The sequence below is a fragment of the Myxine glutinosa genome, chromosome 11, assembly GCF_964187855.1.
Source record: "Myxine glutinosa chromosome 11, kmMyxGlut1.1, whole genome shotgun sequence".
Classification (NCBI taxonomy): Eukaryota; Metazoa; Chordata; class Myxini; order Myxiniformes; family Myxinidae; genus Myxine; species Myxine glutinosa.
Genome location: NC_136271.1, coordinates 103,768,663 through 103,796,143, shown reverse-complemented (window position 1 = coordinate 103,796,143; position 27,481 = coordinate 103,768,663). Strand labels below are relative to the sequence as shown.

At 48.1% G+C, this 27,481-nt stretch overlaps 1 protein-coding gene across 1 annotated transcript in view; it reads right to left on the bottom strand.

Annotated features, from left to right (window-relative positions):
- Nucleotides 1–27,481, bottom strand: part of LOC137437055 (hepatocyte growth factor-like protein) — a 173,184-nt gene that overhangs the window by 130,018 nt on the left and 15,685 nt on the right. Inside the window, exons 2-6 of the mRNA XM_068131392.2 lie at nt 19,600–19,747; nt 17,463–17,575; nt 11,437–11,551; nt 11,145–11,287; nt 7,856–7,976 (exon numbers count right to left, since the gene is read on the bottom strand). Of these exons, the coding sequence (XP_067987493.2) occupies nt 7,856–7,976; nt 11,145–11,287; nt 11,437–11,551; nt 17,463–17,575; nt 19,600–19,747 (640 nt within the window). The remainder of the gene's footprint in view (nt 1–7,855; nt 7,977–11,144; nt 11,288–11,436; nt 11,552–17,462; nt 17,576–19,599; nt 19,748–27,481) is intronic.

Below are 27,481 nucleotides of genomic sequence, written 5' to 3'. Positions count from 1 at the left end.
TTATATGTTTTATGTGTCGGTTTGTCTTTCTGTGTGATTAATGTTCGCTCTTTCACGAGCCTCGATCTTGTATACAAAAAAAAAAAAAAAAAAAAAAAAAGCAACTCGGATGAATTCCAGCTTTTTGTCGCGTCCATTCTTCCGATCGACGTGGGAGCCCCAGCTCCTTCATTGGTGACCTACCGACATGGACACGGCAGTCGCCCTTAAACTGCCTACCTTCTGGGAGGCTCACGCGGCGGTTTGGTTCGCACAGGCGGATTCCCTGTTCGCCCTGCGAGGCATCACGGCCGACGACACCCGCTTCCACCATGTGGTAGCAGCGCTCGGTTCGGCCACCGCGGCCCGCGCCCTGAGCCTCCTCGAGAGCCCGCCAGCCGCTGACAAATACGGCGCGATTAAGAAGCTTCTCCTCGACGCTTTCGCCCTCGCATCGGCGGAACGCGCACGGCGCCTGCTCGACCTGCCCGAGCTCGGCGACACGCGCCCTTCCGAGCGAATGGACTACATGCTTTCACTGCTCGGCGAGCACTCTCCGGCATTCCTGTTCCGGGAGCTGTTCCTCCGTCAGCTGCCTAACCAGGTACGCCTCGCCCTGGCAAGCACGACGATCACAGATCCCCGGGCCCTTGCCAGAGAAGCCGACAAGATCTCCGCCGCAGGACAGCGCATCGCAGCGGCGACATGGGACCCACCGCCGTCCGACGCAACACCCATGGCGCCCGAGCACCCGGCACGGTCGATGACCGAACTGCCGACGGAATTGGCGGCCGCTACACCGAGCCGACCACCTCCAGCACGACGACCGGGGCCTCCACCTGACCAAGCGTGGTGTTACTATCATGCCAGGTTCGGACAGAAGGCCCGGACATGCCGACCCCCGTGCACCTTCGGCAGGCCGGGAAACGGCCGGGCCGGCGTTCATTACCAGCCATGAGCGCCGGCCACACGGGCAACTTACTGTTCATCACGGATAAAGCGTCCGGACGGCGCTTCCTGTGCGACACCGGCGCCCAACTGAGCGTCATACCCGTCATACCCGTCATACCATACCATTTTTTCGAAAATTGATCTCATACGGGGATATCACCAGGATTGCCAGGACAGGCAATCCGCGGTTTGCGGCCCCTCCTTGGTTGCGGCCAACGGATCGACCATCCGCACCTTCGGCCCGCGCAACGTCACCCTCTGCTTCGGCGGCCAACGCTTTGCTTGGACGTTTGTAACCGCAAACGTGCCCATGGCTCTGCTAGGCGCCGACTTCCTCTGCGCACACGGACTGCTGGTGGACGTCCAACGGCGTCGTTTAATCAACGCCGAAACCTTCAGCTCCCTGGTATGCACATTGAGCAGCTCCGCGCCGACCGAGCTGGCATGCGCCGTCCCGGCGGCGAACGAGTTTGCTCGCCTGCTCACGGAGTTCCCGGCCCTCACGCGGCCGACGTTTTCGGCCGTCGCAGTACGGCATGGGATCGAGCACCACATACCAACCACGGGCCCGCCGGTCTACGCCAGGGCCCGCCGCCTCGACCCAGCTAAGCTCGCCGTGGCGAAGGCCGAATTCGACGCGTTGGAGCACCTCGGCATCGTGCGGCGCTCCGATAGCGCGTGGGCCTCGCCACTGCACATCGTGCCAAAGCCGGGGGGTGGATGGCGCCCGTGTGGCGACTACCGCCGTCGCAATGACGCTACCACCCCCGACAGGTACCCGATCCCGCATATCCAAGACTTCTCCGCCCGTCTGGCGGGACGGGTCATTTTTTCGAAAATTGATCTCATACGGGGATATCACCAGGTACCTGTCAGGGCGGCCGACGTCCCTAAAACGGCAGTCATCACGCCGTTTGGCTTATTCGAATTCTTGCGGATGCCGTTTGGTCTCAAGAACGCGGCTCAGGCGTTCCAGCGCTTGATGGACGGCGTGCTGCGTGACCTGCCGTTCCTTTTCATTTACCTGGACGACATCCTCGTCGCCAGCACGCCCCGGGCCGAGCACCTCCTCCACCTCCGAACACTGTTCGGGCGCCTCAGAGAGCACGGCCTCATCGTCAACCCGGTCAAATGCCACTTCGGCACGACGGCCGTTGATTTTTTGGGCCACCACATCACCAAGAACGGGGCCGTGCCGCTGCCAACCAAGGTCGAGGCCATCACCACGTTCCCGCGTCCCCGCACCATAAAGGCCCTGCAGGAATTCCTGGGAATGGTGAATTTTTATCACCGCTTCGTGCCCCGCGCTGCTCAACTCATGCGGCCCCTCTACGAAGCCCTCCGGGGCAAGCCGGCCAAGCACGACATCGCCTGGTCCGCAGCAATGGATGCGGCCTTCCAAAGCTCAAAGCGGGCCCTCGCCGACGCAACACTGCTCGCTCACCCGGTGCTCAACGCTCCCATCGCCCTCACCACGGATGCCTCCGACTACGCGGTGGGCGCCGTACATGAGCAATGGGTGAACGGGGTTTGGCAGCCACTTGCTTTTTTCAGCCGGCAGCTCTGGCCGAACGAGCTCAAATACAGCACGTTTGACCGGGAGCTCCTCGGTCTACACCTGGCCGTCCGCCATTTCCGCCACCTCCTGGAGGGCCGACCTTTCACGGCGTTCGTCGACCACAAGCCGTTGGTTTACGCCATGGCCAAGGTCACGGAGCCGTGGTCGGCCCGCCAACAGCGCCACCTCTCCGCCGTGTCGGAGTTTACCACGGACATCCGGCACGTCGCCGGCAAAAACAACGCCGTGGCCGACTGTCTTTCCTGGGCCAGCGTGAACGCGGTCCACCTGGGCGTGGACTTTGCGCTTATGGCGGCGGACCAAACCACCGACACCACGGTGCAAGCCCTCCGGGCGGCGGACACGGGCCTCCGCCTGGCCGACATCCCCTTCGCGGACACTGTCCTGCTCTGCGACGTCTCCCAAGGCCAGCGTCGCCCCATCGTGCCCATCACCTGGCAACGCCGCATCTTCGCCTCCCTCCACGGCCTTTCCCACCCGGGCCGGAAAGCTTCCCAGAAGCTGGTGTCGGCGCAATTCGTCTGGCACGGCCTTCGTCGGGACGTCCGCGATTGGACCAGCACCTGCACGGCCTGCCAACGGGCCAAGGTCCACCGACACACCCAGGCCCCGCTGGCACCTTTCACCGTGCCCGAACGACGTTTCGACCACGTCAACGTGGATCTGGTGGACCCCCTCCCCCCGTCACGGGGGTTCACACACCTGCTCACCATGGTGGACAGGACCACCAGGTGGCCGGAGGCCGTTCCCCTCGTCTCCACCACCACCGCCGACGTGGCGCAGGCTTTCATCACCACCTGGGTCACCCGCTTCGGCGCACCGGCGGACATCTCGTCAGACTGCGGACCACAGTTCACCTCCGAGCTGTGGGGCGCGGTCGCCCGCAACCTGGGGGTCAAGCTCCACCGTACTACGGCCTACCACCCCCAAGCAAACGGGTTGTGCGAGCGATTCCACCGCTCCATGAAGGCCGCGCTAATGGCCGGCCTTCAAGACGGCGGTTGGGCCGACCGGCTGCCGTGGGTCCTTTTGGGCCTCCGCACGGCCCCCAAGGAGGACCTCCAGGCATCCACCGCCGAGCTTGTCTATGGCCAGGCGCTACGCGTCCCGGGCGAATTCGTGCCCGATGCTACCAGTCCCTGGTCCGCAGCTCACCAGCGCTCGGACCTCCAGGAGGCCGCCCGACGGTTTGCCCCCGTGCCAACATCCCACCACGGTGACCCCCAGTCCTACGTCCCCCCAGCACTTCGCACAGCGGAGTATGTTTTTGTGCTTCACGACGCACATCGGGGGCCACTCCGGCCGCCGTACGACGGGCCCTTCCGGGTGCTGCGACGGGACGACAAGTCGTTCGTCATCGACATCGGCGGCAGGTCGGACCGGATTGCGGTGGACCGCCTCAAGCCGGCGCACGTGGACGTCGACCACCCACCACGGGTGGCCCTTCCGCCGCGGCGAGGCCGCCCCCCGTCCACGGTGCCCCCCACTCGACCGCCCACCACCACACCGGACCCCCTCCCACGACCCGCCAGGGGTCGCTTCGGCCGGGTCATCAGGACCCCCCTCAAATTGACCCTGCCGGTGCAAGTCGATTCTGGGGGGACGTGTGTAGCGGCTACCGCTGGGTTTTCACAATCGCCTTGCACCTATCAAGGACGCGGAGCGATCACCATGCCGGGCTCGTCCAGGACGCCCGGGCAGGCTCGCCCTCAACTTGCCAGGCCGCAGCCAGGACGCTGGGCCACGCCCCCTCTCGCCTTTCCTGGGCAAACGCTCCGGGATAATATGTATATATATTGCTGCCCGATAAACGGGCTTTTCAGAGTGCCTGAGTGTTTGGTTTGATTAAAGCAACTCGGATGAATTCCAGCTTTTTGTCGCGTCCATTCTTCCGATCGACGTGGGAGCCCCAGCTCCTTCAATAGTTTATATTATATATGTATTATAGTTTATATTATTATAATTAGACATTATGAATTAATAGTTTATTTGATATACATATTATTGTTTATATTATGGTTTATATTATAATTTATATACGTATTGTATACGTTTATATACGTGGTCATTGATAACACTGACACACACATATATGGCTGACGACAAGCAGTATTATAGGCAGACAGTCTTATATATATTTAACCACGCCAAATCATTTTCTCTGGGCTCATCACTTTCCTTACAGTCTCATTATTTCAACCACTTCAACGAGGATGGCGTCCCTCTCAAACAATAGATCTGTGAAACAATAACTGGCATGACCGACCAAGCCTTGATACGTACAATTATGCTCCAACGTCGTTACATGCATCATCTGTCAACTTCATTAATGTCATTTTGGATACTGAAGGGTGTATGCATTACGCATGGAAGTGAAGAATAAACTCTTCGATTGCGTTTGGATAAAAGTGGACTGAAATTAAAAGTGACAAGATTAAGTGATCTTGACCATCACACCGTCGTCTCCACGTCCATGGTGCGTATGATGAGAGGTCAAATTGTTCCTCTTCTTATTCATTGATATGCTCAGATTGATGAAATGCAACATTCTGTCATCATTGAACACTACACACACTAATCATTCTCTTGAAGATGTTAACCAAGTTGTGAAATGTTTCTGCTGCATTTTCCGAAGTTAATCTCAATTATATGATGATGTTGCAGCTCAGACAACTCTTTTGATGTCACTCTTAAAAGATATGGTGCATTAACTAGAATGATACTCCGTTGCAGCCTTGGTGTGGATGCACGACCGAATATGGACCATAATGCCTCCGCCAGGCCAAACAGTTTACATTTTATAACCCATTGATAGGCCAGATTGGCAGATCATGATCCGGATCCAAACCAAAATCGAATCATTTCGTCCTTGTCACACACCCAACCTGTCCACAAAGTTTCATCGAAATCCATTCATAACTCTGAGATATGCTGCTCACAAACAAACACAGACAAACAGTGGTAAAAAAAATAACCTCCGTCCACCTCCGGGAATGAAATGTTGAGTTTGGTGACATTTTTTATATCCATATTACATTTTTATATTACATAATATTTACATTGTTACATTTTTATAAAACTACACCCACTCCTGTAACACACACACACACACACACACACACACACACACACACACACACACACACACACACACACACCATTCACACATCTCCATTTATCTTCCGTGCTCAGTCACTGCCCCTTGAGACTGAAATGAACCACCACCCACAACCTCAACCTACACCGTTTGACGTGCCTCCATAAACGTCCTCCATATCCAAAGTGAGCCTTTCAAGGAAATATGGGCAACTTTGTCACACATTCTCCTTCTTTCTGTCCCACACACTCCAAGCCGAGCAAGAAATGCAGAAAAGGAATCGCCAATATACCCTCTACACCCCACCTCAAATGGCTGACATGAAACTCGCCAACCCTTCTCCCGACACTCTGCCTCCAGCTCACTGTACTTTCGTCTCTTTCTCTCGTGCACCTCCGCCATGTTCTCTTCCCAAGGTAAAGACAATTCCCCTAAGATGACCTGTCTTGTTGCACCTGAACAGATAACAATGTCAGGCTGCAACCTTGTCACACAGATCTACTCTGGGAATACCAATTGTGGCTTTACGTCTGCCACCACCTGCCAATCACAAGCATCTAACAGCCCTCTTGCTTTCCACCTCCTCCTCTTTCCACCTCTTACCACTTGGCCTTCTTTGACAAACCACGCCTCTCCCCCATCGGTCTCCTTCTCCACTCTTCTCTCTCTCGATCTCAGCACCTCTTGCTGCACCATCTGCACCACCACCGTCAGCACCTGATCATGTCGCCACCTGTATCTTCCTGCTGCCAATGCTACTGAGCATGCACTCAGTGCATGCTGCACCGTTCCCAAACCTCCACACAAAGAACATCTCTCCTACTGCAACAACCCCCACAATCTCAAGTTTACTGGTGATGGAAGCACGTCATACGTTGCCCGCAACAGGAAACTCAACAATATTAGCTCCATACTCCAAATCTCTTGCCACTTCAATGTCCTCACTACAAACCTTCCCACCTGGTCCAAGCACCTTGCTGTGCCCGTATGACTGCTTTCACATATCTCCCCTCCTCTTCCTTTCTTCTCACCTCCCTCTCAACCATTTTCCTCCTCTCTTTCACACATGCCTTTCCCCATCGCTCATGCTTCATCCACCCCAAGCCATGCTTCCCGTGCCGTACCATCCCCACGACCTCCTCCTGTTGCATCCGCTCCTCTATCTCATCCACCTCTGCTCTTGAAATCCACTTCCGACTTCCCTTCTTCCCTGGGAGAGCATTCTTTACCACTGAATCACTCGAATCCCGCAACATCATAAACTCCCGCACCCTCACACACACACACGCATATATATGTGTGCATGTATATATATATATATATATATACGAGGTATATGCATGCGTACAAATAGAACCCCCGACCTTGACGAGGCATCAGGGCACAGATTGCATCCCCCCTATGATCCCAAGGGAACAAAGTGAAAAAAGGATTAACTCCCCCAAGCGGGTCGCTATGCCCCTTAACGGTGCATGCGGATTTGTAATAGAAGTAGTCGTAGTTTATTTATGCACAATCTATTGATCAGAAAACAATTTATGGCCATAAAAATATACTAATGTTAAAACACTACTGTATACTTTTATAACTTTTTTTTATAAGCCTTATTAAATAATTCCATTATCCCTAGGAATTACTGCAGGCATACAACAGTGTGCTGTCTTTATGTAGCTTGAACTATGGAGACAGCTGAGAGGATATATGGATCTGTTCAAAGGCACGGAAATAATTTGCCGGTTATTATGCACACTGGAGCATGTGAGTAGGAATAGCTATGTGGAAGAGATGAATTAAACCCCTTTCCTATCTAATCATTGAAACGGGTTTGTTTAATGGTTCTGTAAATTAAACATTCCATTTTTAAAAAATTCCTTATTAATTAATTTCAAGCAATCAATTACATTTCTTACATAGTGCTTTTTATTTTGAACAAAATGTCAAAGCATTATATAATTAGAAATATATATATATATGTGTGTGTGTGTGTGTGTGTGTGTGTGTGTGTGTGTGCCAGGTGTGATTGAGTTGTGTCCTTGAAGTTGGAGATGTCTCATTGTTGTGTAATGTGTTGCGTTGTTGTGGGGTACTCTGATAGTTACGTGGGGTACCCTGATAGTTACGTGGGGTACCCTGATAGTCTTGTGTCCCTGCGGTGTCAAAAATGTGGATATGACATGGGCCGAGTGGCTTCTTCCTGTGTTGGGTTTCCTTATGTATCCTTATGTGAGGTAAGGAATACGATTACTTACAGTGAAGGCCTGTAGAAAAATGGTTTTGGGTGTTCAGAGTCCCACCGACGACAAGGCTTTCCCGTCTCAGAATGGTCCATAAAGCCTCGATAATCTTCCCCATTGCATGTCATGCATGGCACTGTGGAACCAAAACAGAAGTGGCTCAGGATGGCGTTTCCTAACGCTGAATAAATGAGGGTTGTTGTTGAATCGTTGTTCATTAGTGCCATTGATAACACACAATGTCAGTTCCTTGTAAAACAAGCTCGATTTAGTATATGCCATGGAAAATTTTCACCTTGTTACAAGCTGAACTCCAACCCATATGATGGGGTCACGTGAGCAATTTTACTTTAATGGTCACATTTTGAGTTCATGAAAACATACGCGCAGTGAGATCAAATGCACTGCCTGGTCAAAGAAAAAACAGAGTAGGAAACTGTTATGTCTTGCAAAATATTCCAAGACACCAATCTGGAGTGTTCGATGTCAGGAGGTGTAAGCTGTGTCAATGTATGTAAAGCTCATGAAGTCTGTGTGTCATGGGGAGGCACATTGGGAAGGTGAAGAGAGTGTGACCAATACAGATGGCTGGTTCTGTTTCAAATGCTCTACGAGTTGTCACACTACGAACTTGAATGGAAACTCTTATTGAAACTGAAGAATATCCAGAAACAAGTGACTGGCATAGCAAAGGTAAGAGTATACACCAGGAAAGCGCAACGGAGATGTGGAATCAGTGGGCAGCTGAAGCATGCAGGAAAGATCCGGATAGCAAGGGACATCCAACACCCAGCACTGTGTATGAAAGGGCTGTTCTAACAGACCATGTTTTATGATTCATTTCCCCTCCTTCCATCAACCTACATGTCCCTGGAAGATTGTGATGTCATTATTGGTCTAGGAGGACATGCAGAAACCTTCAAATGAATGAATGGGGATTGAATACAGCCTTGTCAGGTTAAACAGAATTTTATATCCTCTCTGTCTTACTTATGACGATCAATCTACTCCCATCGCCCCACCCTCTATCTCATCTCCTCTTCAACTCTCTCCTCTCCCAACACCCACCCTTTTCACACATCACTGAACTAAAATGGCTTGGATTTCTTAAACATGATGCCAGGGGGACAAAATTATTTAAGACAGGAAATCACAAAACACCAAAAACCATGGGTCTCGCTACCTGCCGTGATCTTTTGTGGGAAAGCCAAATTTCCAAGCTGGCCTCCAAAGCAGGTCACTGACTGGGCATCCTCCATCATGCAAAGCCCTTTCTTGGCACACCTGAGCTCTTCACCACATACGAAGCTTTCATCCGCAGCTTGATGAAATACTGCTCTCCCCTCTGGGCTGGTGCTCATGCCTCACACCCAGCTTGACTTCACGCAGTTGAAACCAAAGCTTTTAGAATCATATTGGTATCTCCCGTGATGAAGCTGATTCTGAGGGTCTTTCACTTCTTCACCTCAGGCAGGTTGGCGGTCTATCTGTCTTCTACCGATTCCACTCCGGCCTTGCACCCCCTGCTCTGTCTCTGATCTGTCCCCTCCCCAATATTTCCACAGGACACAGATCTGCCAGTAACCCCCTTTTGGTGAAACTGCCAAAATCAAGACTCTCTGCTCACCTTCACTCTTTCATTACTCTTTTTTTGCCTCTGGAACAAATTCCCACACTCACCTCAATCCTACACCTCCCTCCAGGTCTTTAAAACAGCTGTTCACCACCATCTCATATATTCCCCATCCAAAACCTTGATCTTTTCTACCCCCATTAATCCATCCCAAACCCACCTCCTTCAAATTCCGTTGTCTTTCCTGAAATCCCCTGTTGTGTCAGTCTTGTTTAACTGTGTATACCACCCCAGCCCTCTCCCTTCCACATATCTCCCGATGTCCTTGTTCCTTACTGTTGTTATGCTTCCCTCTTTCTCCCCATCTTGTCTCCTGCCCCCTTTGTTATATTGTCAGATCCATGGTGTCAGAAAGTGCATATCCCACTCCTCGACACCACTTGTCAAGTCTGTGGCCGATGAACACCAGCCATGGATGGATAGCCGTACGGTCCTTAATTGCCGAGGCAAACGGCCAAAATCTTGCAGGTACATTTTATGGCCCGCGCGGGACTGAAGGGGCGAGGTGCTTACCTGCACAGAGCTCACGGAGCTTTATCCGAACCCACAAAATGAATAAACAACACAACAAATGAAATGCACAATAATTAATTTCATGAAATAAAGCACGGCAATAAAATAAATGGTGAGGTAAACTAAAGCCTAATCGAGGTACCTCCACACGCAGAATCAAAAACAGACAGGGGAATGATAAAAGAAAATAAATTGTTCAAAGCCGGCCAGCACTCAGCTTTGCTCCAACGAGATCGCCGAATGCAGTCGGCAGCACAAGGCGGCCTGAACCGCTCAACCGCTCGCGTGGGAAACGCACAAGATGGCACGCAGGTCCTCTCTGTGTCGCCACGAACGTGTCTCCGTGTTGCCAGTCCTCTTTCGCTCTTGTCTCCCTCCGAAACGTGACGTGGCTCCAGCTCCCCCGAAAAATACCACTGTCAAACAACACCTCTGGCTCCAACGTTGCAAAGGTTCTCCGAGCTTTGAACAGTTCTCTACATGAGTATACACTGGACAAGCGACCGCCCCAGCCGAAAGCCAGCACCTAGAGAAAGCGTGTCTTCTTCCTTTTCGAGCCTTCTCACTCTGATGTCAGGCCGTCCAATCGCCCGAGCTCTATTACATCACTCCATGTCCTCCCAACCAATGATGAAGCTCGGGTGTGGCCTGTTGGTTATGATCCCTTGGAGGCGGAGTTTAGCCGTCGTTCGGGAAAGTTCGGCTTCTGTCGGTAATTAGGGGGCAGTTGGGCGGCGATCATAATGTCTGGGTACTTTCGGCGATTGTTGTTGTTGTTGTTGGTTAATGGAGCGCTCGTTACTGTTGTTGCAATTGTAAAAAAAAAACATAGGGAAAAATCACAGAAGGCAATCACATACTGGGAGAACTAGCCTGAGACCCTACCTAGTTACCATAACGCCTCCCCACCCCCGTGTGGTAACACATAAACTATCTTAAGCTCACAGTTTTTCTGCTAAAAACATCGAGATTGGCTTCCTACTCGCACGCGGTCCATGCTACCCTACACAGTTCTATTTCCACAATGGTATTCCATCACCTACCCCCACAAACATAACAGTATGTTTTATGTGTTAGCGTTTATACGAGCTTCGACTTCGTATACAAAAAGAAATCAACAGCCAGAGATAATATGGTTATAAAGAAAACCACGCTTGCCTTCACTGCAGCGGGGTATACCACAACTCTCAGTTCGCATGTTGCGGTCTGTGGTGTAGCACCACGGTCCCGTTGGTTCTTGGTCTGGATTACGGCAAAAGTTCTCTCGCAGGTCGGCATATGGAAATGACCAGGGATTGAACCTATCATAAAGTGTGACCATCACTGTGTCAACATGTTCATGCACAATGAACTTGAATATACCAAATACAATAGCAATCGACCTCCATTACCTTTACATTAACACTCCTCATTTCATTTGAAGTTTTTTTTTCTTTGTTGGCTAGATTACCTTGGGTCATGGGGCTCACTGTCACTCCAACGTTGGCATTCGATTTCCGAGATGGTCTGATTCCTCTGACCTCGGTAATTAGTTCCACTCTCAACAAAGCACTCTCTGATATAGTCTGCAGGATCATCAATAAAATGTCACTGTTTACAGACATCAGTAAAGAAGCACATGTGTTCACATCATCTACAGTCACGTGAAAAAGTAAGTACACCCCATGTAAAGTTTTGACTTTTTCAACATATTTCAACATACAGCTATTTGACCTTCATTTCAACAATATTGAGAGATAAAGGTGATATAATATAACGAATATCATGAAACATTCATATTTTGTAGTCCATTGTATAATTTAAATAAACATAAATGCAAATTTTGCATGTGGAAAAAGTAAGTACACCCCGACATTTATCACTACTTCAAATACCTAAAATTAGAATCAGGTGCACCAGCTCAGGTGCAAATGATTAGAACATCGTTAGAGAGGATCTTGGAGGAACCTATCATTTAAACCTCAGACATTTCGTTTGGTTTGCTCTTTGTTGTTGAAGTGTGTGGCGTCACCATGCCTCGATCAAAAGAGCTCTCTGAGGCCTTCAGAAAGAAGGTTATAGATGCCTACGAATCTGGGAAGGGATTTAAAAAGATGTCCAAACAATTTGAAATCAATCATTCGACTGTCCGGAAGATCATCTACAAGTGGAGAAGATTCGAAACAACTGCCAACTTGTTCAGGCCAGGCCGCCCCAGCAAGTTCAGCCCGATAGCAGACCGCCAGATGCTGAAAGAAGTCTCTAAGAACCCCAGAATGTCATCACGGGACCTCCAGGTAGCTCTTGCCACTGTTGATGTCAAAGTGCACGAGTCTACCATTAGAAAGAGGCTGCACAAATTTGATCTACATGGGAGGTGTGCCAGGAGGAAACCTTTGCTGTCCAGAAAGAACATCAGGGCAAGACTAAAGTTTGTCAATGAACACCGAGGGAAAGACCAGCACTTCTGGAACAATGTGCTCTGGACAGATGAGCCAAAGGTAGAGCTATTTGGCCACAGTACTAGAAGACATGTTTGACGAAAACCAAAGACAGCATTTGACCACAAGAACCTGATACCAACTGTAAAGCATGGTGGTGGAAATATTATCGTTTGGGGCAGCTTTGCTGCATCAGGGCCTGGGCAGTTCACCATCATAGAATCCACTATGAATTCTTCATTGTACCAGAGGGTGCTTGAGGATAATGTGAAGCCAACTGTCGGAAAGTTGAAGCTCAACCGAAGGTGGACCTTGCAACATGACAATGACCCTAAACATACCAGTAACTCCACCAAGGAATGGCTGAAAAGAAAGAAATGGAGGGTTCTGGAATGGCCAAGTCAAAGCCCGGATCTAAATCCCATCGAGATGTTGTGGGGGGATTTGAAACGAGCTGTGCATGCAAGAAACCCCTCAAACATCGCACGGCTGAAAGAATTCTGCATGGAGGAGTGGGCAAAAATTTCTCCCAGTCGATGTCAGAGACTGGTAGACAGTTATAAGAAACGTCTACTTGAGGTTGTTTCTGCCAAAGGGGGCAATACCACCTATTAGAGCCAAGGGTGTACTTACTTTTTCCACATGCGAAATTTGCATTTATGTTTATTTAAATTATACAATGGACTACAAAATGTAAATGTTTCATGATATTTGTTATATTATATCACCTTTGTCTATCAATATTGTTGAAATTAAGATCAAATAGCTGTATGTTGAAATATGTTGAAAAAGTCAAAACTTTACATGGGGTGTACTTACTTTTTCACGTGACTGTATATAAATATTTGAAGTGTTTGTATGTTTGTTTGTAATTCCTTCACAGCCGTAGCTGTAGCACCTAGAGGGACCAAATTTGCAGTTTAGGTACTTCAGAAGCTGGACAGGTTTTAAGCTTCCACACGTTGGCCTTGATTTTGAGGCCACCAAAGGCCACTATGAAGTTTATATTGGGATGTGGGGTTAGGCAGTGCCGCCACTGGCCCGCAGGCAGAAGGTAACCACCATGAGGCCAATAACTCCATAGCTTGGAATGTCGTTTGTGACGCGCCGTGTCTGTTCTCACCACTTGCTCACTTCATTGGATTTTTTTTTAGGTCATTTGACTGTTATTCATATTCCTTTCTTGATTACTTCGATTTTTTTGGTCCCTATTCCTTGTTTTTTGGACTACAACACACAAAATTAAGTTGACGCCCTCCCACCGCCTAAAATAATTTTCCCAGAAAATGGGAGCACAAGCGGCCATAAACTTCCATAAACTTTAAACATAAACACAAGCCTCGTCCTGGAGGTGGGGTTGCTATCTTTATCAAAAACTCTCTTCCTCACTCGCCCTGCACTGCACTCTCTCCACCTCACCCCCAGGAATACCTCTGGCTACGGCTTCCCCTTCGCTCCCACCTCTTGTTCATATGTGTGTTGTACCGTCCACCAAACAGTGATGACTCCATCTACATCTCGCTGTCTGATAATATGGACCAACTTTTGTCTACTCATCCCAACTCTCTCTTCCTCATATGTGGTGATTTCACTTGTCACCATGCCAGTTGGCTGGGTGTGGGTACCTCTCTCACCAGCCATGGCTCCTCAGCAAAGGACCTCTGCGACTCACTGGGACTGGCACAATCTGTCAATTTCCCGACCCGGATCTCAGTCAACGGAGCATCTTCTCTTCTGGACTTGGTTATGACAAACTTCCCTGAAAATGTCTGCTGCTCTTCTTCTGCTCCAATCGGCTCATCTGATCATGTGCTTCTTAAAGTGGACATCTCTCTGACCATTCTCAGGGAGCCTGCTCAGCGTCGACGAGTCTGGCATTTCACTCAGGCCAACTGGCACGGTCTTCAAGCAGCCATCAATCATCTGGACTGGTCTCCCATCTCTACCACCTCTGACATCAACTCATCCTGGGAATTCTTCCAAAGTAAATTGCTCTCTCTCATGCACAGATTTATCCCATCTCGTCTTCAGTTGTCATACCCTTCCTCCCGTCCATGGTACACGGAATCTTGTGGTGAGGCTGTTGCCCATAAACAACTTGCCTTCGTCTCCTGGAAAGCAAATCCAACGGAAGGAAATCTCATTTCCTTTCACAAAGCCCGAAACAAGTGTGTGTCCACCCTCAGGAGAGCCAGGAAACAATATCTCCGTTCTCAAGAGCGAACTCTCTTATCTGTCTCCCTCTTCCAAATCCTGGTGGCATCTGGTCAAATCTGTTTCTGGTGTTTGTTCCCCCTCCATCCCCTCCCTTACCTCAAACGGCTACACAGCTGACTCCGCACGTGAAAAAGCTGAATGCCTCAACTCTGTGTTTGCCTCTAAATCTTGTGTCCCAAACCCATCCCTCTCTGAACCCACCATATCCAGTCGTACCCAGCTGCTCCTGGACACCGTGTCCTTTCCTCCTGACAAGGTGGAAAAGTTTCTGTCAACCCTCGACTCCGATTCTGCAACTGGACCTGACGGCATCAGCCCACGGGTCCTAAAATCCTGTTCTTCCGCTCTTTCACTCCCTCTCTCTGTTCTCTTCACCCTCTCTTTTGCTCAAGGTCATCTGCCATCTGCTTGGAAATCAGCCAACATCACCGCTTTGCACAAAAAAGGTGCAAAAACAGATCCTAGCAACTACAGACCAATCAGCCTTCTCCCAATTATCAGCAAAGTCATGGAATCCATCATTGCTTCGGATATGAAATCTTTCCTCTTCTCCAATGGCTTGATCTCTGATCATCAATTTGGTTTCAGACCAGGTCACTCTACTCTGGACATGCTGCTTCTGCTGTCTCAACAATGGATGGAGGTCCTCAATGCCAAACAGGAAATTAGAGCTGTCTCCCTCGACATATCACCTGCCTTCGATACGGTCTGGCACCCCGCTCTGCTCACCAAACTCTCCTCCTTTGGTATGCATGGAAATCTCCACGCATGGCTGGCGGACTTCCTCTCTCGTCGTAGTCAACGTGTGGCCCTGAATGGGTTTCTCTCATCTCCTCTTCCTGTTCAGGCTGGAGTTCCCCAAGGCAGTGTTCTGGGCCCTGTGCTTTTTCTGGTCTTCATCAATGATCTCTCTGACTCTCTTGAAAATCCTCTCTATCTCTTTGCTGATGACTCCACTCTCTGCCACTCCATTCCTCATCCCTCAGATCGGCAGTCTGCAGCCTCCTCACTCTCTGCAGACCTGGACAAAATCACAGACTGGGCAAACAAGTGGAACATGTCTTTCAATCCTGACAAATCTCACACTCTTATGATGTCTCTCCGAAAAGACCGACTGGACAACCCTCCCATCTACTTTCTGAATAATCCTCTCCAAAAAGTTATTTCACTCAAGCTTTTGGGTCTCACTATCTGCCATGATCTTTCCTGGGAAAACCACATTTCCAAGCTGGCCTACAAAGCCAGTCGCCGACTGGGCATCCTCCGTCGTGCGAAGTCCTTCCTTGGCACACAAGAGCTCCTCACCACATATAAGGCTTTCATCCGCAGCTCAATGGAATACTGCTCTCCCCTCTGGGCTGGTGCTCCTGCCTCACACCTAGCTCGTCTTCACGCTGTTGAAACCAAAGCGTTCAGAATCATTGGAATCTCCCGTGATGATGCTATCTCCGAGGGCCTTTCACTTACTCACCACAGGCAGGTTGGTGGTCTTTCCGTCTTCTACCGACTCCTATCTGGCCTTGCTCCCCCAGCTCTCTCTGGGCTCTGTCCCCCAAATATTCCTACAGGTCGCACAAGATCTGCCTGCAACCCTCTTATGGTTAAACTGCCAAAATCAAGACTCTCTGCTCACCTTCACTCCTTCATTCCTCTTTTCTCCCGCCTCTGGAACAAACTCCCTCACTCTCTTCAATCCCACTCCTCCCTCCAGGTCTTTAAAACGGCTGTTCACCACCATCTCTTATCTTCCCCAATCCAAATCCTTGATCTTTTCTACCCCCGCTAATTTCACCCCAAATCCACTTTTTTGAGGTGACTTTTGTCTTCTTTCCTGGAAGTCCTTGGTGTCCTTGCGTTTTATACCTCTCCTGCCTCCCCCCAGGCCCTCTCCCTCCCACACATCTCCCGATGTCCCTGCTCTCAAATGTTGTGTTTGTGTGATTCCTCCCCTTCTCTCCCCATCTTGTCGACCGCTTCCCTTTTTATATACTTTGTTTGCTTGTTTGTTTGATTTGTTTGTTTGATAAATGTTAGCTCTTTCACGAGCCTCGACTCTGTATACAACAAAAAAAAAAAAAAAAACTTCTCAGAAACGTACATTTTCCGGGGCCCGCTAAAGGGTGTTGGATATTTTCGATAACGGTATTGGATTTGAGCTATGTGCTCGCACATCCACCAACCCAACCCCGCTTTTCAAGAGTGATCGACACCCTTGATCGGGTGTGGTGCCTTGGAGGAAATAGTTTGATTTACTGGTGTAGGCTTATTTAATGCAAATTATTTATTTTTCTTATTTTTGGTGTAATTATTTATTTATTTCACAAGTAACGGCTTGCGATGTGTCGTTGCCACTATTTTGTAGAATGAGCAGTCGAGTTCATTTGGGGTCCCTGGAGACTTCAATTCTTGCAGCTTTATTTGATAAAGGGCGACGGATTCACCCACGCCTGTACACAGTCCTGTGGCAACTGCTCAACGCAGGCCTTTTAAGGAAAGCTTTCAGCCGGCCATCTATAGACAAAGCCCAGTGTGGAGGTGGTAGCCATCGTGAGTGCGAGCATGACATTCCATTTGGACTGCTGCTGTCCACACGACAATACCAGCCTACTTCCTTCTCTCTCTCCCTTTTCCATGACGATAAAGAAGCTTGACTATTATAATCAATTCAGCAAGTTTATCATACAATCACTCAGAGAACCATCAATTGCCTGACAAATTGTTTAGCAGAGAAATTATGCATGAGATGAGTGAAAATTATGTTGGTGTATATTTATGGAAAAATGTTGTGATTGGGGGGGGGGGGGGGGAGATCAATGACTAGCAATGGCCTTGGATTCACCTTTGTGCTCATAAAGGGTCGTATGTGTGGAAGTTATGAGCTTGGCATCACGTGAACGACGGTTGAACAAAAAGAGCTCGCAGTTGTAGTGCTCCAAGTTGTATTGGAAAGCCCTACAAAGAAGGAAGCTTTTGTCACACAACAATACAGGTCCAGTACTAAAAAGCATTCAGACGATTGCACTTTGTGCAGAAACAAAGGATTATAACATTGAGATAAAAGAAAATGTAGGATAGGAAGGAAGGGAAATAGGAATGGGACTTTAAGACCATCAAAATGAGTTTGGAATTGCAATGTCATGGAGAATTTTACCAAAATACTGCCCACTAGCAGATCTTTTTTATATTCTGTATGTTTCACATGTGAGAGAAGAAAGTCTTCTTTCCCCTGTCCCATTTGTGCAAAACTGATTAGAATGTATAATTTACTTTCCTGGAACATTAAACCTAGGTGTTGTTGGTTGTTATGTCCATATGTGGGTTTCAGAAAGTGTAACGGAGTCCTCGCAGGTGTCGAAGTATTCACCTCCGTTTCAGTAAGGGATCATGATTCATAGACTAGTTTGCGAAGTTTTCTTATTCCCAAAGTTTTGTTCCGAGGGCTCTTTTGAGGATCTATTGTAATATTACCAGCATCCAACTGCAGTTTGCTTGTTGTAATATTACCAGGGATTGTTCTTAAGATATCTGTAAGGTACTTCTTCATCATTACCATTGCTCTAATAATATAATCACTGGTACAGTTTCGGAGCTCTTCAGCTTCCAGGATATTTTCACTTTCATTTTTGAGGTCTTGGTATTTGGTTATTACCTCCGCCATCAAAGGCGGATGGAGGTTATGTTTTCACCACTGTCTGTCCGTTTGTCTGTCCATTTATGAACAAAATATCTCAATAAGCTGTGGACGGATTCGGACTAAATTTGGCAGAGATGTGGTGCATGTGAGAAGGACGAAATGATTAGATTTTGGTGAAGATCCGGATTCGGTAACTAGAATTTTAAAAAGTGATTCTTCACCATTAGGAGATAGGGCCAAAAACGATACATAGCAGAATATCTCAAAAAGTTGTGGACGGATTTGGACGAAACTTGTTGGACCGGTTGGGTGTGTGACAAGGAAGAATTGATAACAATTTTGGTGAAGATCCGGATCCGGATCCAACTAGTAGAATTTTTTTAAGTGATTCTTCACCATTGAGTGATTTGGCCAACCAGGCGGAGGTATGTTCTCTACTGAGTGCCGTTCAAGTTCTTAATGTAAATCAAATAATTGTAACAAGTGGCCTTATAAATAAGACAAGACATCACGTAAAATGAGCGATATGAGGGTCACAACTCACAGGCCAACTTTTAAAGGACAGAGTGTTGAACATGGTGTTCAAATGAAACATTCATAAGTTTAAAATGCAACATTACTTGCCAAACGGATACATGTTGTCCAGGGTCCAAACCCCAGGGGCCCCACGAAAAACATACGATACATTAATTTATTTATAAGGCTACTGTCATTTATTCCCTTGTTGTCTCAAAGTTAGCAGAGACAGGAGACAGGAATTCAAAATCTAAAATAAATAACCCAAAGTTTAATTTAAAAGACAAACTAACTTCGGACAAACGAGTGACATACCACATGTGTCACATGACCTGTTATGGGAGGATCTGCATCATCTCATCATGGTGATGAGTTCCTTATTATTCATAAATATGGAGAGTGGTGTAGCTAAGCGGAAGAAACAAAAAAATAAGCAAGCGAGTGAAAAAAGCTTGCGAAGTAAAATACCTAAATTATCCAATTTGGGGTTTGCATATTGCGAGATGATGCAGCAACGACACCAGAGGATCTAACCAGGTTAACTGTCGGTGTTGACAACGGCGTTGCTAAAGAACTAGGCCTGCGTAGGCCTACAGAAAATCAACTTGACACCTCCAAAACAACATTCTCATCCCACTCAAAATCCTGATCCTGTTTCTTCCCACAACGTTTCAGGGTTGGTTGGTGGGTGGGTGTTGGTGCTCTAGGCTCTATTACTCTAATGTCCCCGGGAGTTGGTAAACTTAAATCCTGTTATGATGATGTCCCTATCCTCCCAACATGTCAAACCATCAATCAATGTTGGGAGTAGAGCATTGTACCCTACCTGCAATCCCGGTGTCTATCACAGATCCGAGCGCAGTGCTGAACAGAGTGGCGACTCACACGCCGAGGAAGGTCATGCTGTGTCATGCTCTCCAATGCTGTGAACTCGGACTTCATGTAATTATCCAAGTGAAACCGATACCTGCCAGCTGTGGAAGGAAGGGAAAAAGGATGAATACCAGTGAAGGATTGATTCACGCAGCACTCCACCAATACAGTAGTCATACCTTTCATACTTTTAAAAGTTGATTGATCTCTTCTTATCCGTCCATCGTCTGTGTTTGAACTATAATAAACCCAATTCATGATTTTTAATCACATTTTTCCTGAGTAACACGTTTTAAGCATCATCAAAAGTTCCGGTATGTTCTTTCCAGTTGTGAACTCACAGCAAACCTCAGATGGAACCTTTCTCTTCAAAATACAGTTTACTCCATATAGTTCATTAATACATTATACTGTACATATCTTTCTATTCAAGATACAGTTTACTCCATGTAGTTCATTAATACATTATACTGTACATACCTTCCAGTTCAAGATACAGTTTACTCCATGTAGTTCATTCATACCTTCCAATTCAAAATACAGTTTACTCCATGTAGTTCATTCATACCTTCCAATTCAAAATATAGTTTACTCCATGTAGTTCATTCATACCTTCCAATTCAAAATACAGTTTACTCCATGTAGTTCATGAATACATTATACTGTACATATACTGAACAGCAATAGAAACGTCACTTCATAAAAATAATTCCTGAACATTTCCCATAGAAATATCAATGCATTTTGTTTGGATATCTCGTTATTTACATTAGTCTGTATCTAAATTTAATCCTAACTACCGACAGTGGTGCACACGTGGATAAAAACAGGTCACCAAAACGCAGGCAAAAAAACGACCATGGTACAAAGTCGTGCATGATTCCCATGGGAATCAAAATGCACGTGCGTCTCCTTGTGACTTTCCCTATATAAAAGGCACCCCAAAACGTGTGTTCATCATTCGTGTTTCGATGCCAGCGCCATGTCCAGACTTACGAGGATTCAGAGAGACCAGGCTATTGGAAGATTGCATGCTGGAAAGACTGCACGAATGGTTGCCAAAGCTTTCCATGTCAACGTGAGAACCATCTACAGGTTACAGGAACGATACCAGGCCACCAACAGCACCGATGACCGCCCACGCAGTGGCAGATCGAGGGTAACAACACCACGACAGGATCGACAGATTGTCCGTCATCACATCCAAGATCGCTTTACCAGGGCTACAGAAACTGCAAGACAAACAGTTGGAACCCACCAGAGACACATTAGTGGTGATACAGTCCGTCGACGTTTGAAGAACAGGGATGTCCGTTGTCACAGGCCGTATCGTGGCCTCATTCTTACAGCTCGACACTGCCCTGACCGACTACAGTGGGCCACACAGCATCAACATTGGCGTTACCAGCAGTGGAGAACCGTTCTTTTCTCAGACGAAAGCCGATACTGTGTTTCCATGGCAGATAGCAGAGTGAGAGTTTGGCGTAGACGTGGGGAACGCTACTCAGATGACTGTGTGATGGAAAGAGACTCGTGGGGTGGTCCAAACATCATGGTATGGGGTGCTATTTCTCTCAATCACAAAGTCGGTCCTGTGGTGTTCCAGAATAATGGTCCAGGAAGAGGCAATGGTGTCACAGCTGCTCGCTACATCGATCAAGTCCTCAGGCCTCACGTTGTGCCACATTTTGGACGTCACGGAAATCATGTCTTCCAGCAGGACAACGCCCGTGCCCACACTGCCAGAGCAACAAGGGACTTCCTGCAACAGAATGGCATCCAAACCATGCACTGGCCTGCGCTCAGCCCCGATTTAACCCGATAGAGCACTTGTGGGACGAGGTTCAAAGAAGATTGAATGACGTTCGACCAAGGCCGACAACTGCAGCTCAACTCAGTCAGGCGATTCTCAGAGTGTGGGCCCAAGTGACAAATGCCTTCATCAACCGATTCATCCACTCCATGTACAGACGATGTATGGCTGTCATCAACGCTCACAGGGGTCACACAAGATACTGATTTTGACCTCCCTTGTTCTCACCTGGTCTTGTGTTTTTCTTATTCAGAACATTTCACATTATTGTTTGAACTGTGGTGACCATACCTGTAATGTTTCATGTTGATCCTAAATCTCAATTCGTGTTGATCACGACTTGAAAATAAAGACTCCAAAATATTGATTCTGACTGACGTTTCTTTTGCTGTTCAGCATATCATTCTCTTCAAATTACAGTTTATTCCATGTAGTTCATTAATACATTGTACTGTACATACCTTTCTCTTCAAATTACAGTTTACTCCATGTAGTTCATTAATACATTCTACTGTACATACCTTTCTATTCACAATACAGTTTACTCCATATAGTTCATTAATACAGATACTGAACATACCTTTCTATTCACAATACAGTTTACTCCATATAGTTCATTAATACAGATACTGAACATACCTTTCTATTCAAGATACAGTTTACTCCATATAGTTCATTAATATATTATACTGTACATACCTTTCTATTCAAGATACAGTTTACTCCATGGAGTTCATTAATACATTATACTGTACATACCATTCTCTTCAAATTACAGTTTATTCCATATAGTTCATTAATACATTGTACTGTACATACCATTCTCTTCAAATTACAGTTTATTCCATATAGTTCATTAATACATTGTACTGTACATACCTTTCTCTTCAAATTACAGTTTACTCCATGTAGTTCATTCATACATTCTACTGTACATACCTTTCTATTCACGATACAGTTTACTCCATATAGTTCATTAATACATTATACTGTACATGTATACCTTTCTCTTCAAATTACAGTTTACTCCATATAGTTCATTAATACATTATACTGTACATACCTTTCTCTTCAAATTACAGTTTATTCCATATAGTTCATTAATACATTGTACTGTACATACCTGAGCGGACTCAACAGCCCACAGAGACGCCAGACCACTACGCACAAGAGCTGTGACGTCTGCTCGCTGATAGTGCCCAGGAGGTACGGACACATGAGCAAGTACAGGACGACCTTGTACGCGATTCTTTTGTCTCAGGAATCAGCTCTTCAACCGTTAGACAGAGGCTTCTGGAAGTTGAGGACTTGACGTTCACGGAGGCTTTACGGCTGGCTCACGTCTACACTTCAGCTCGTGAACAATCTGACTCCTACGATCATACGCGCGTCACTGCGGGGATTTCTCGTCAAGCCCGACCGGAGAGAGCTACCGCCGAGAACACGGAAGCCGACACGGCATCACTGCAGGAACCCCTGGCCTCTCCCGAGGAGGACCCTGATTCTGGCTTGGCGGCAGCCGCTGCTGCGGGTCCAAAGCCTGGACGAAACGCTACATGCTACTTCTGCGGGAATCGACAACATCCCAGGTCAGCTTGCCCGGCTCGGGAAGCGATATGTCATCTGTGTTCAACAAAAGGGCATTTTGCAAAAGTTTGCCGAAAAGCTGCGCGGGGCAAACGAACTCGCGCGACAATGAATGTGCTTATCGCCGGGCCAAGAGGCCGAGCACGGAGCGGGGCGCCTCACCCGCCTTTGATGAGCGGCACACCTCCTCGTGGGCCCCTGGCTGCGCGCTCGACCTTGGTGAGATTCAACGGGCCGCCAAAACAAATGGCGGAAATACGACCGAACGCGGAGCGACTGTCCTTGGCTGGTATCCGAACGTCTCATGATGGCTTTGAGACTCACCGCGTGACTCTAGCGCCATCCGAAGGCTGCTCGTACGAACTACAAGCTCCCGTTTTGGCACGGAAGACTGCAGATGGCTTTCAAACTACGCGCTTGACACGAGCGCCCCCCGGAGGCTGCTCAAACAAACGGAGAACTGTAGCTGGCGTTGGATCTACACGCGAGGCGCGATCATCTCACTCTGATGGCTTGGCGTCTGCCGGACCTCCTGGCCTGGCTCAGGCCATCATCCCACTTATGATTGAGGAAATTTTTGCACGGGCTCTAATCGATACAGGGTCCACAGATAGTTATATCGATCATCGACTGGTGCAAAAACATGGATGGCCGATCCTCGGGACATGCCGTCGGATCTTTATGGCCTCCCAAGGGCTTAGGCTCAACACAAAAGGGGAATGTCGATTGAAGCTTGTGATAAAGGGACGAATGTTTCCAGATGTACATCTCATGGTCTTACCTGCATTATGTGCTGATATCTTGTTAGGACATGATTTTCTTAAGCGACATGGACGTTTGGAAATGGAATTTGGTGGTACTGACACGCTTGCTGTTTGTGCACTCGCAGGGATGGAAATTGAACCTCTGTCGCTGTTCCCCAATATGACCACGGACTGCACACCTGTAGCGGTAAAATCACGGCGCTACTCCCGAGCTGACGCGCAATTCATTGCGGAAGAAACAGCCCAGCTCTTAAAGGAAGGTATCAAAGAACCTAGCCGGTCGCCGTGGGGGGCACAGGTCTTAGTGGTGCGAAGTGAAGCGCATCGAAAACGTATGGTAATCGACTATTCGCAGACGATTAATCGATTTACACAGCTGGACGCCTACCCCCTTCCGGGAATGGACGCCCTGGTTCGACAGGTTGCCCAGTACTCAGTCTATAGCACTCTCGATCTACGTAGTGCGTATCATCAGATCCCCATCTCCGGGGCTGACCGCATCTCTACCGTCTTTGAATTGGGTCAAAGGTTATACCAGTTCACCCGACTACCTTTTGGGGTGACGAACGGGGTTTCCTGTTTTCAGAGGGCTATGGACGACCTCATCGCTAAGGAGAACTTAACCGATGTCTTTGTATATCTGGACAATCTTACGGTTTGCGGGCATGCCCAGGGGCATCATGATGCGAATCTGAAGCGCTTCCTCGAGGTCGCGCAGAGGTATCGCCTAACCATGAATGAGGCTAAGTGTCGTTACTCCATGCGCACGATAGATCTTCTAGGGTACACCATGACCCACGGCTCTGTTGCTCCTGATAAGGAGCGTCTGCGACCTTTGCTTGATATGGTCCCGCCCTGCGATCGAGCTGCGCTGAAGCGTGCTCTCGGGCTGTTCGCCCATTATTCTAAGTGGGTGCAAAATTTCTCCGTGAAACTCCGCCCACTTGTGGCCTGCGACGCGTTCCCCATGAGCCCAGCCGCCTTGGCTGCCTTTCGGGGCCTTAAGTCCGACATCACTGGCGCTGCTGTGGCGACGATCGACGAGAGCAAATCTTTCGTCTTAGAAAGTGATGCCTCGGATCATGTGATAGCGGCGACTCTCTCCCGGGGGGGGGGGGGGGGGGGCGCCCTGTGGCTTTCTTTTCGCAGACTCTCACCTCCGCCGAGCGGAGGCATTCGTCTGTCGAAAAGGAAGCGTACGCGATCGTCGAGTCGATTCGGCGATGGCGCCCGTACTTGCTCGGGCGATGCTTCCAAATTATCACAGACCAACAGAGCGTGGCGTTTATGTACGACACCTTACATGCTCAACGCATTAAGAATGAGAAAATCACTCACTGGCGTATCGAACTCGCCGACTTCTGCTACACCATCAAATATCGCCCGGGGAGGGATAACCTGGTCGCCGACGCCCTATAGAGGCCGGCTACGTGTGCGGGTCTTATAACTTTGGAGGGTCTGCACGCTTTGCACGACACTATGTGTCATCCTGGGGTGACGCGTTTCGCTCATTTTGTGCGTCGTGGTAATCTGCCGTACTCGATTGAGGACATCCGCCGGGTCTGCCGCGACTGCGCTGTATGTGCGGAACTCAAACCGCGTTTTGACAACCTTCCCATGGGGACGCTGGTTAGGGCTACTAGACCGTGGGAGAGATTGGCGATGGATTTCAAAGGACCGTTGCCGGTGTCGAGTAACTCTCGTTATCTGCTCACTATCGTTGATAAGTACTCGCGATTCCCTTTCGCTTTCACATGCGCAGATATGACGGCTGCCACGGTAATACGGTGCCTGCAGAATTTGTTTTCTATGTTTGGGTATCCGGCCTACGTGCATACAGATCGGGGTGCGGTGTTCCTGTCCCAGGAAGTGAGGAGCTTCTTGCTCCAACATAATGTCGCTTCGAGTTATACCACTCCGTACAGACCACAGGCGAATGGGCAGGTCAAACGCTTCAATGGGATCATATGGAGGGCCGTCATGCTAAGCCTCAGGACCCTCGGCCGGGGCCTAGATAAATGGGCTTGGTCACTACCTGCGGCGCTGAACTCGATCAGGGCTCTACTATGTACGGCCACCAACCAGACTCCTCACGAAAGGCTGTTCCACCACCCTAGAGGCTCGGGTAGTATCCGATCTTTACCCAGTTGGCTCACTGAGCCGGGGCCGGCCTATCTCAAACGTGCGGTTCGCACGAGCAAGTACGATCCCTTAGTGGATAAGGTGCAGGTACTCCAGGCTAATCCCGAGCATGCTCGCGTGATGACGGCAGATGGACGTGAGTCCACTGTCTCCATACGCCATCTCGCCCCTTGTGGGGTCATCGACCCTTATAGGGATATCGACGAACCGATTTACGAGTCTATGGACTCTCCCGAAGCTCCGCCTATGGAGCATCTGCCGTCCCTCCCGTCGCCAGATACACCCCTGCCTGAAGGCACTGAGGTGCCCCCTCCGACGCCTGCCTCCAGCGACTACTCCGATGCAGGGGACTCCGGGCTTGTGGATGTCGTACCCGGTAGTTTCCGGACCCGAGCTGGCAGGGCAATTCGCCGCCCTGACCGCTACGGATGGACCGACTGACATGGATTGACATCACTAATCAATTAATGCTGACGCACGCTTGAGTCCTGCCTAGCGGCAGTGTAGTTCTAACGGCGGGGAGAATGTAGTGAAAATGTATCAAAGTTGAACCCAGGTGTGATGCTCACTTAAACCACTGAGAGGCGTCTATAAGACCTCGGACGTCCGCGACTTCGGGCCACTCCTGCGACATTATTCTATGACATGTAGACTCGGATGGTACGTACCCGCTGATATTCCAGGCTTGCTTGCATTGACTAATATAATCGATCCTTCCTATATGATGCCAAGATCCTGATATATATTGCATGATTGTATTCTACAGGATGATGCCAGAGATCTGATTGTTATTAAACCTACCTATGGGACAAAGTTGTGGACTTGATTAATTTTCACAACACCTTTCTCTTCAAATTACAGTTTACTCCATGTAGTTCATTAATACATTCTACTGCACATACCTTTCTATTCACGATACAGTTTACTCCATATAGTTCATTAATACATTATACTGTACATACCTTTCTCTTCAAATTACAGTTTATTCCATATCGTTCATAAATACATTATACTGAACATACCTTTCTATTCAAGACACAGTTTACTCCATGTAGTTCATTAATACATTCTACTGTACATACCTTTCTATTCGAGATACAGATTACTCCATGTAGTTCATTAATACATTGTACTGTACATACCTTCCTATTGAAGATAAAGTTTATTCCATAATAATAGTTCATTAATACATCTATACTGAACATATCTATATATTCAAGATACAGTTTACTCCATAAAGTTCATGAATACATGATACTGTACATATCTTCTTCTTTTTTGTATACAAGATCGAGGCTCCTGTAAGAGCTAACATTGATCACAAAAAGACAAACTGACACATAAAACATATTGTTACGGTTTTTAGAACCTTCACATGTAAATTTAGTAGTAAATTCCCTTATAAATGACCCCTGTGTACATGTCCCCTTAATTGGCTGTTAATTAAAGATTGCACCTTAGTTAGTCCATGTACAACACGTAGGACACTTTAGGACCTCTCTATAGTTATGTCATTATTATGTGTTCCA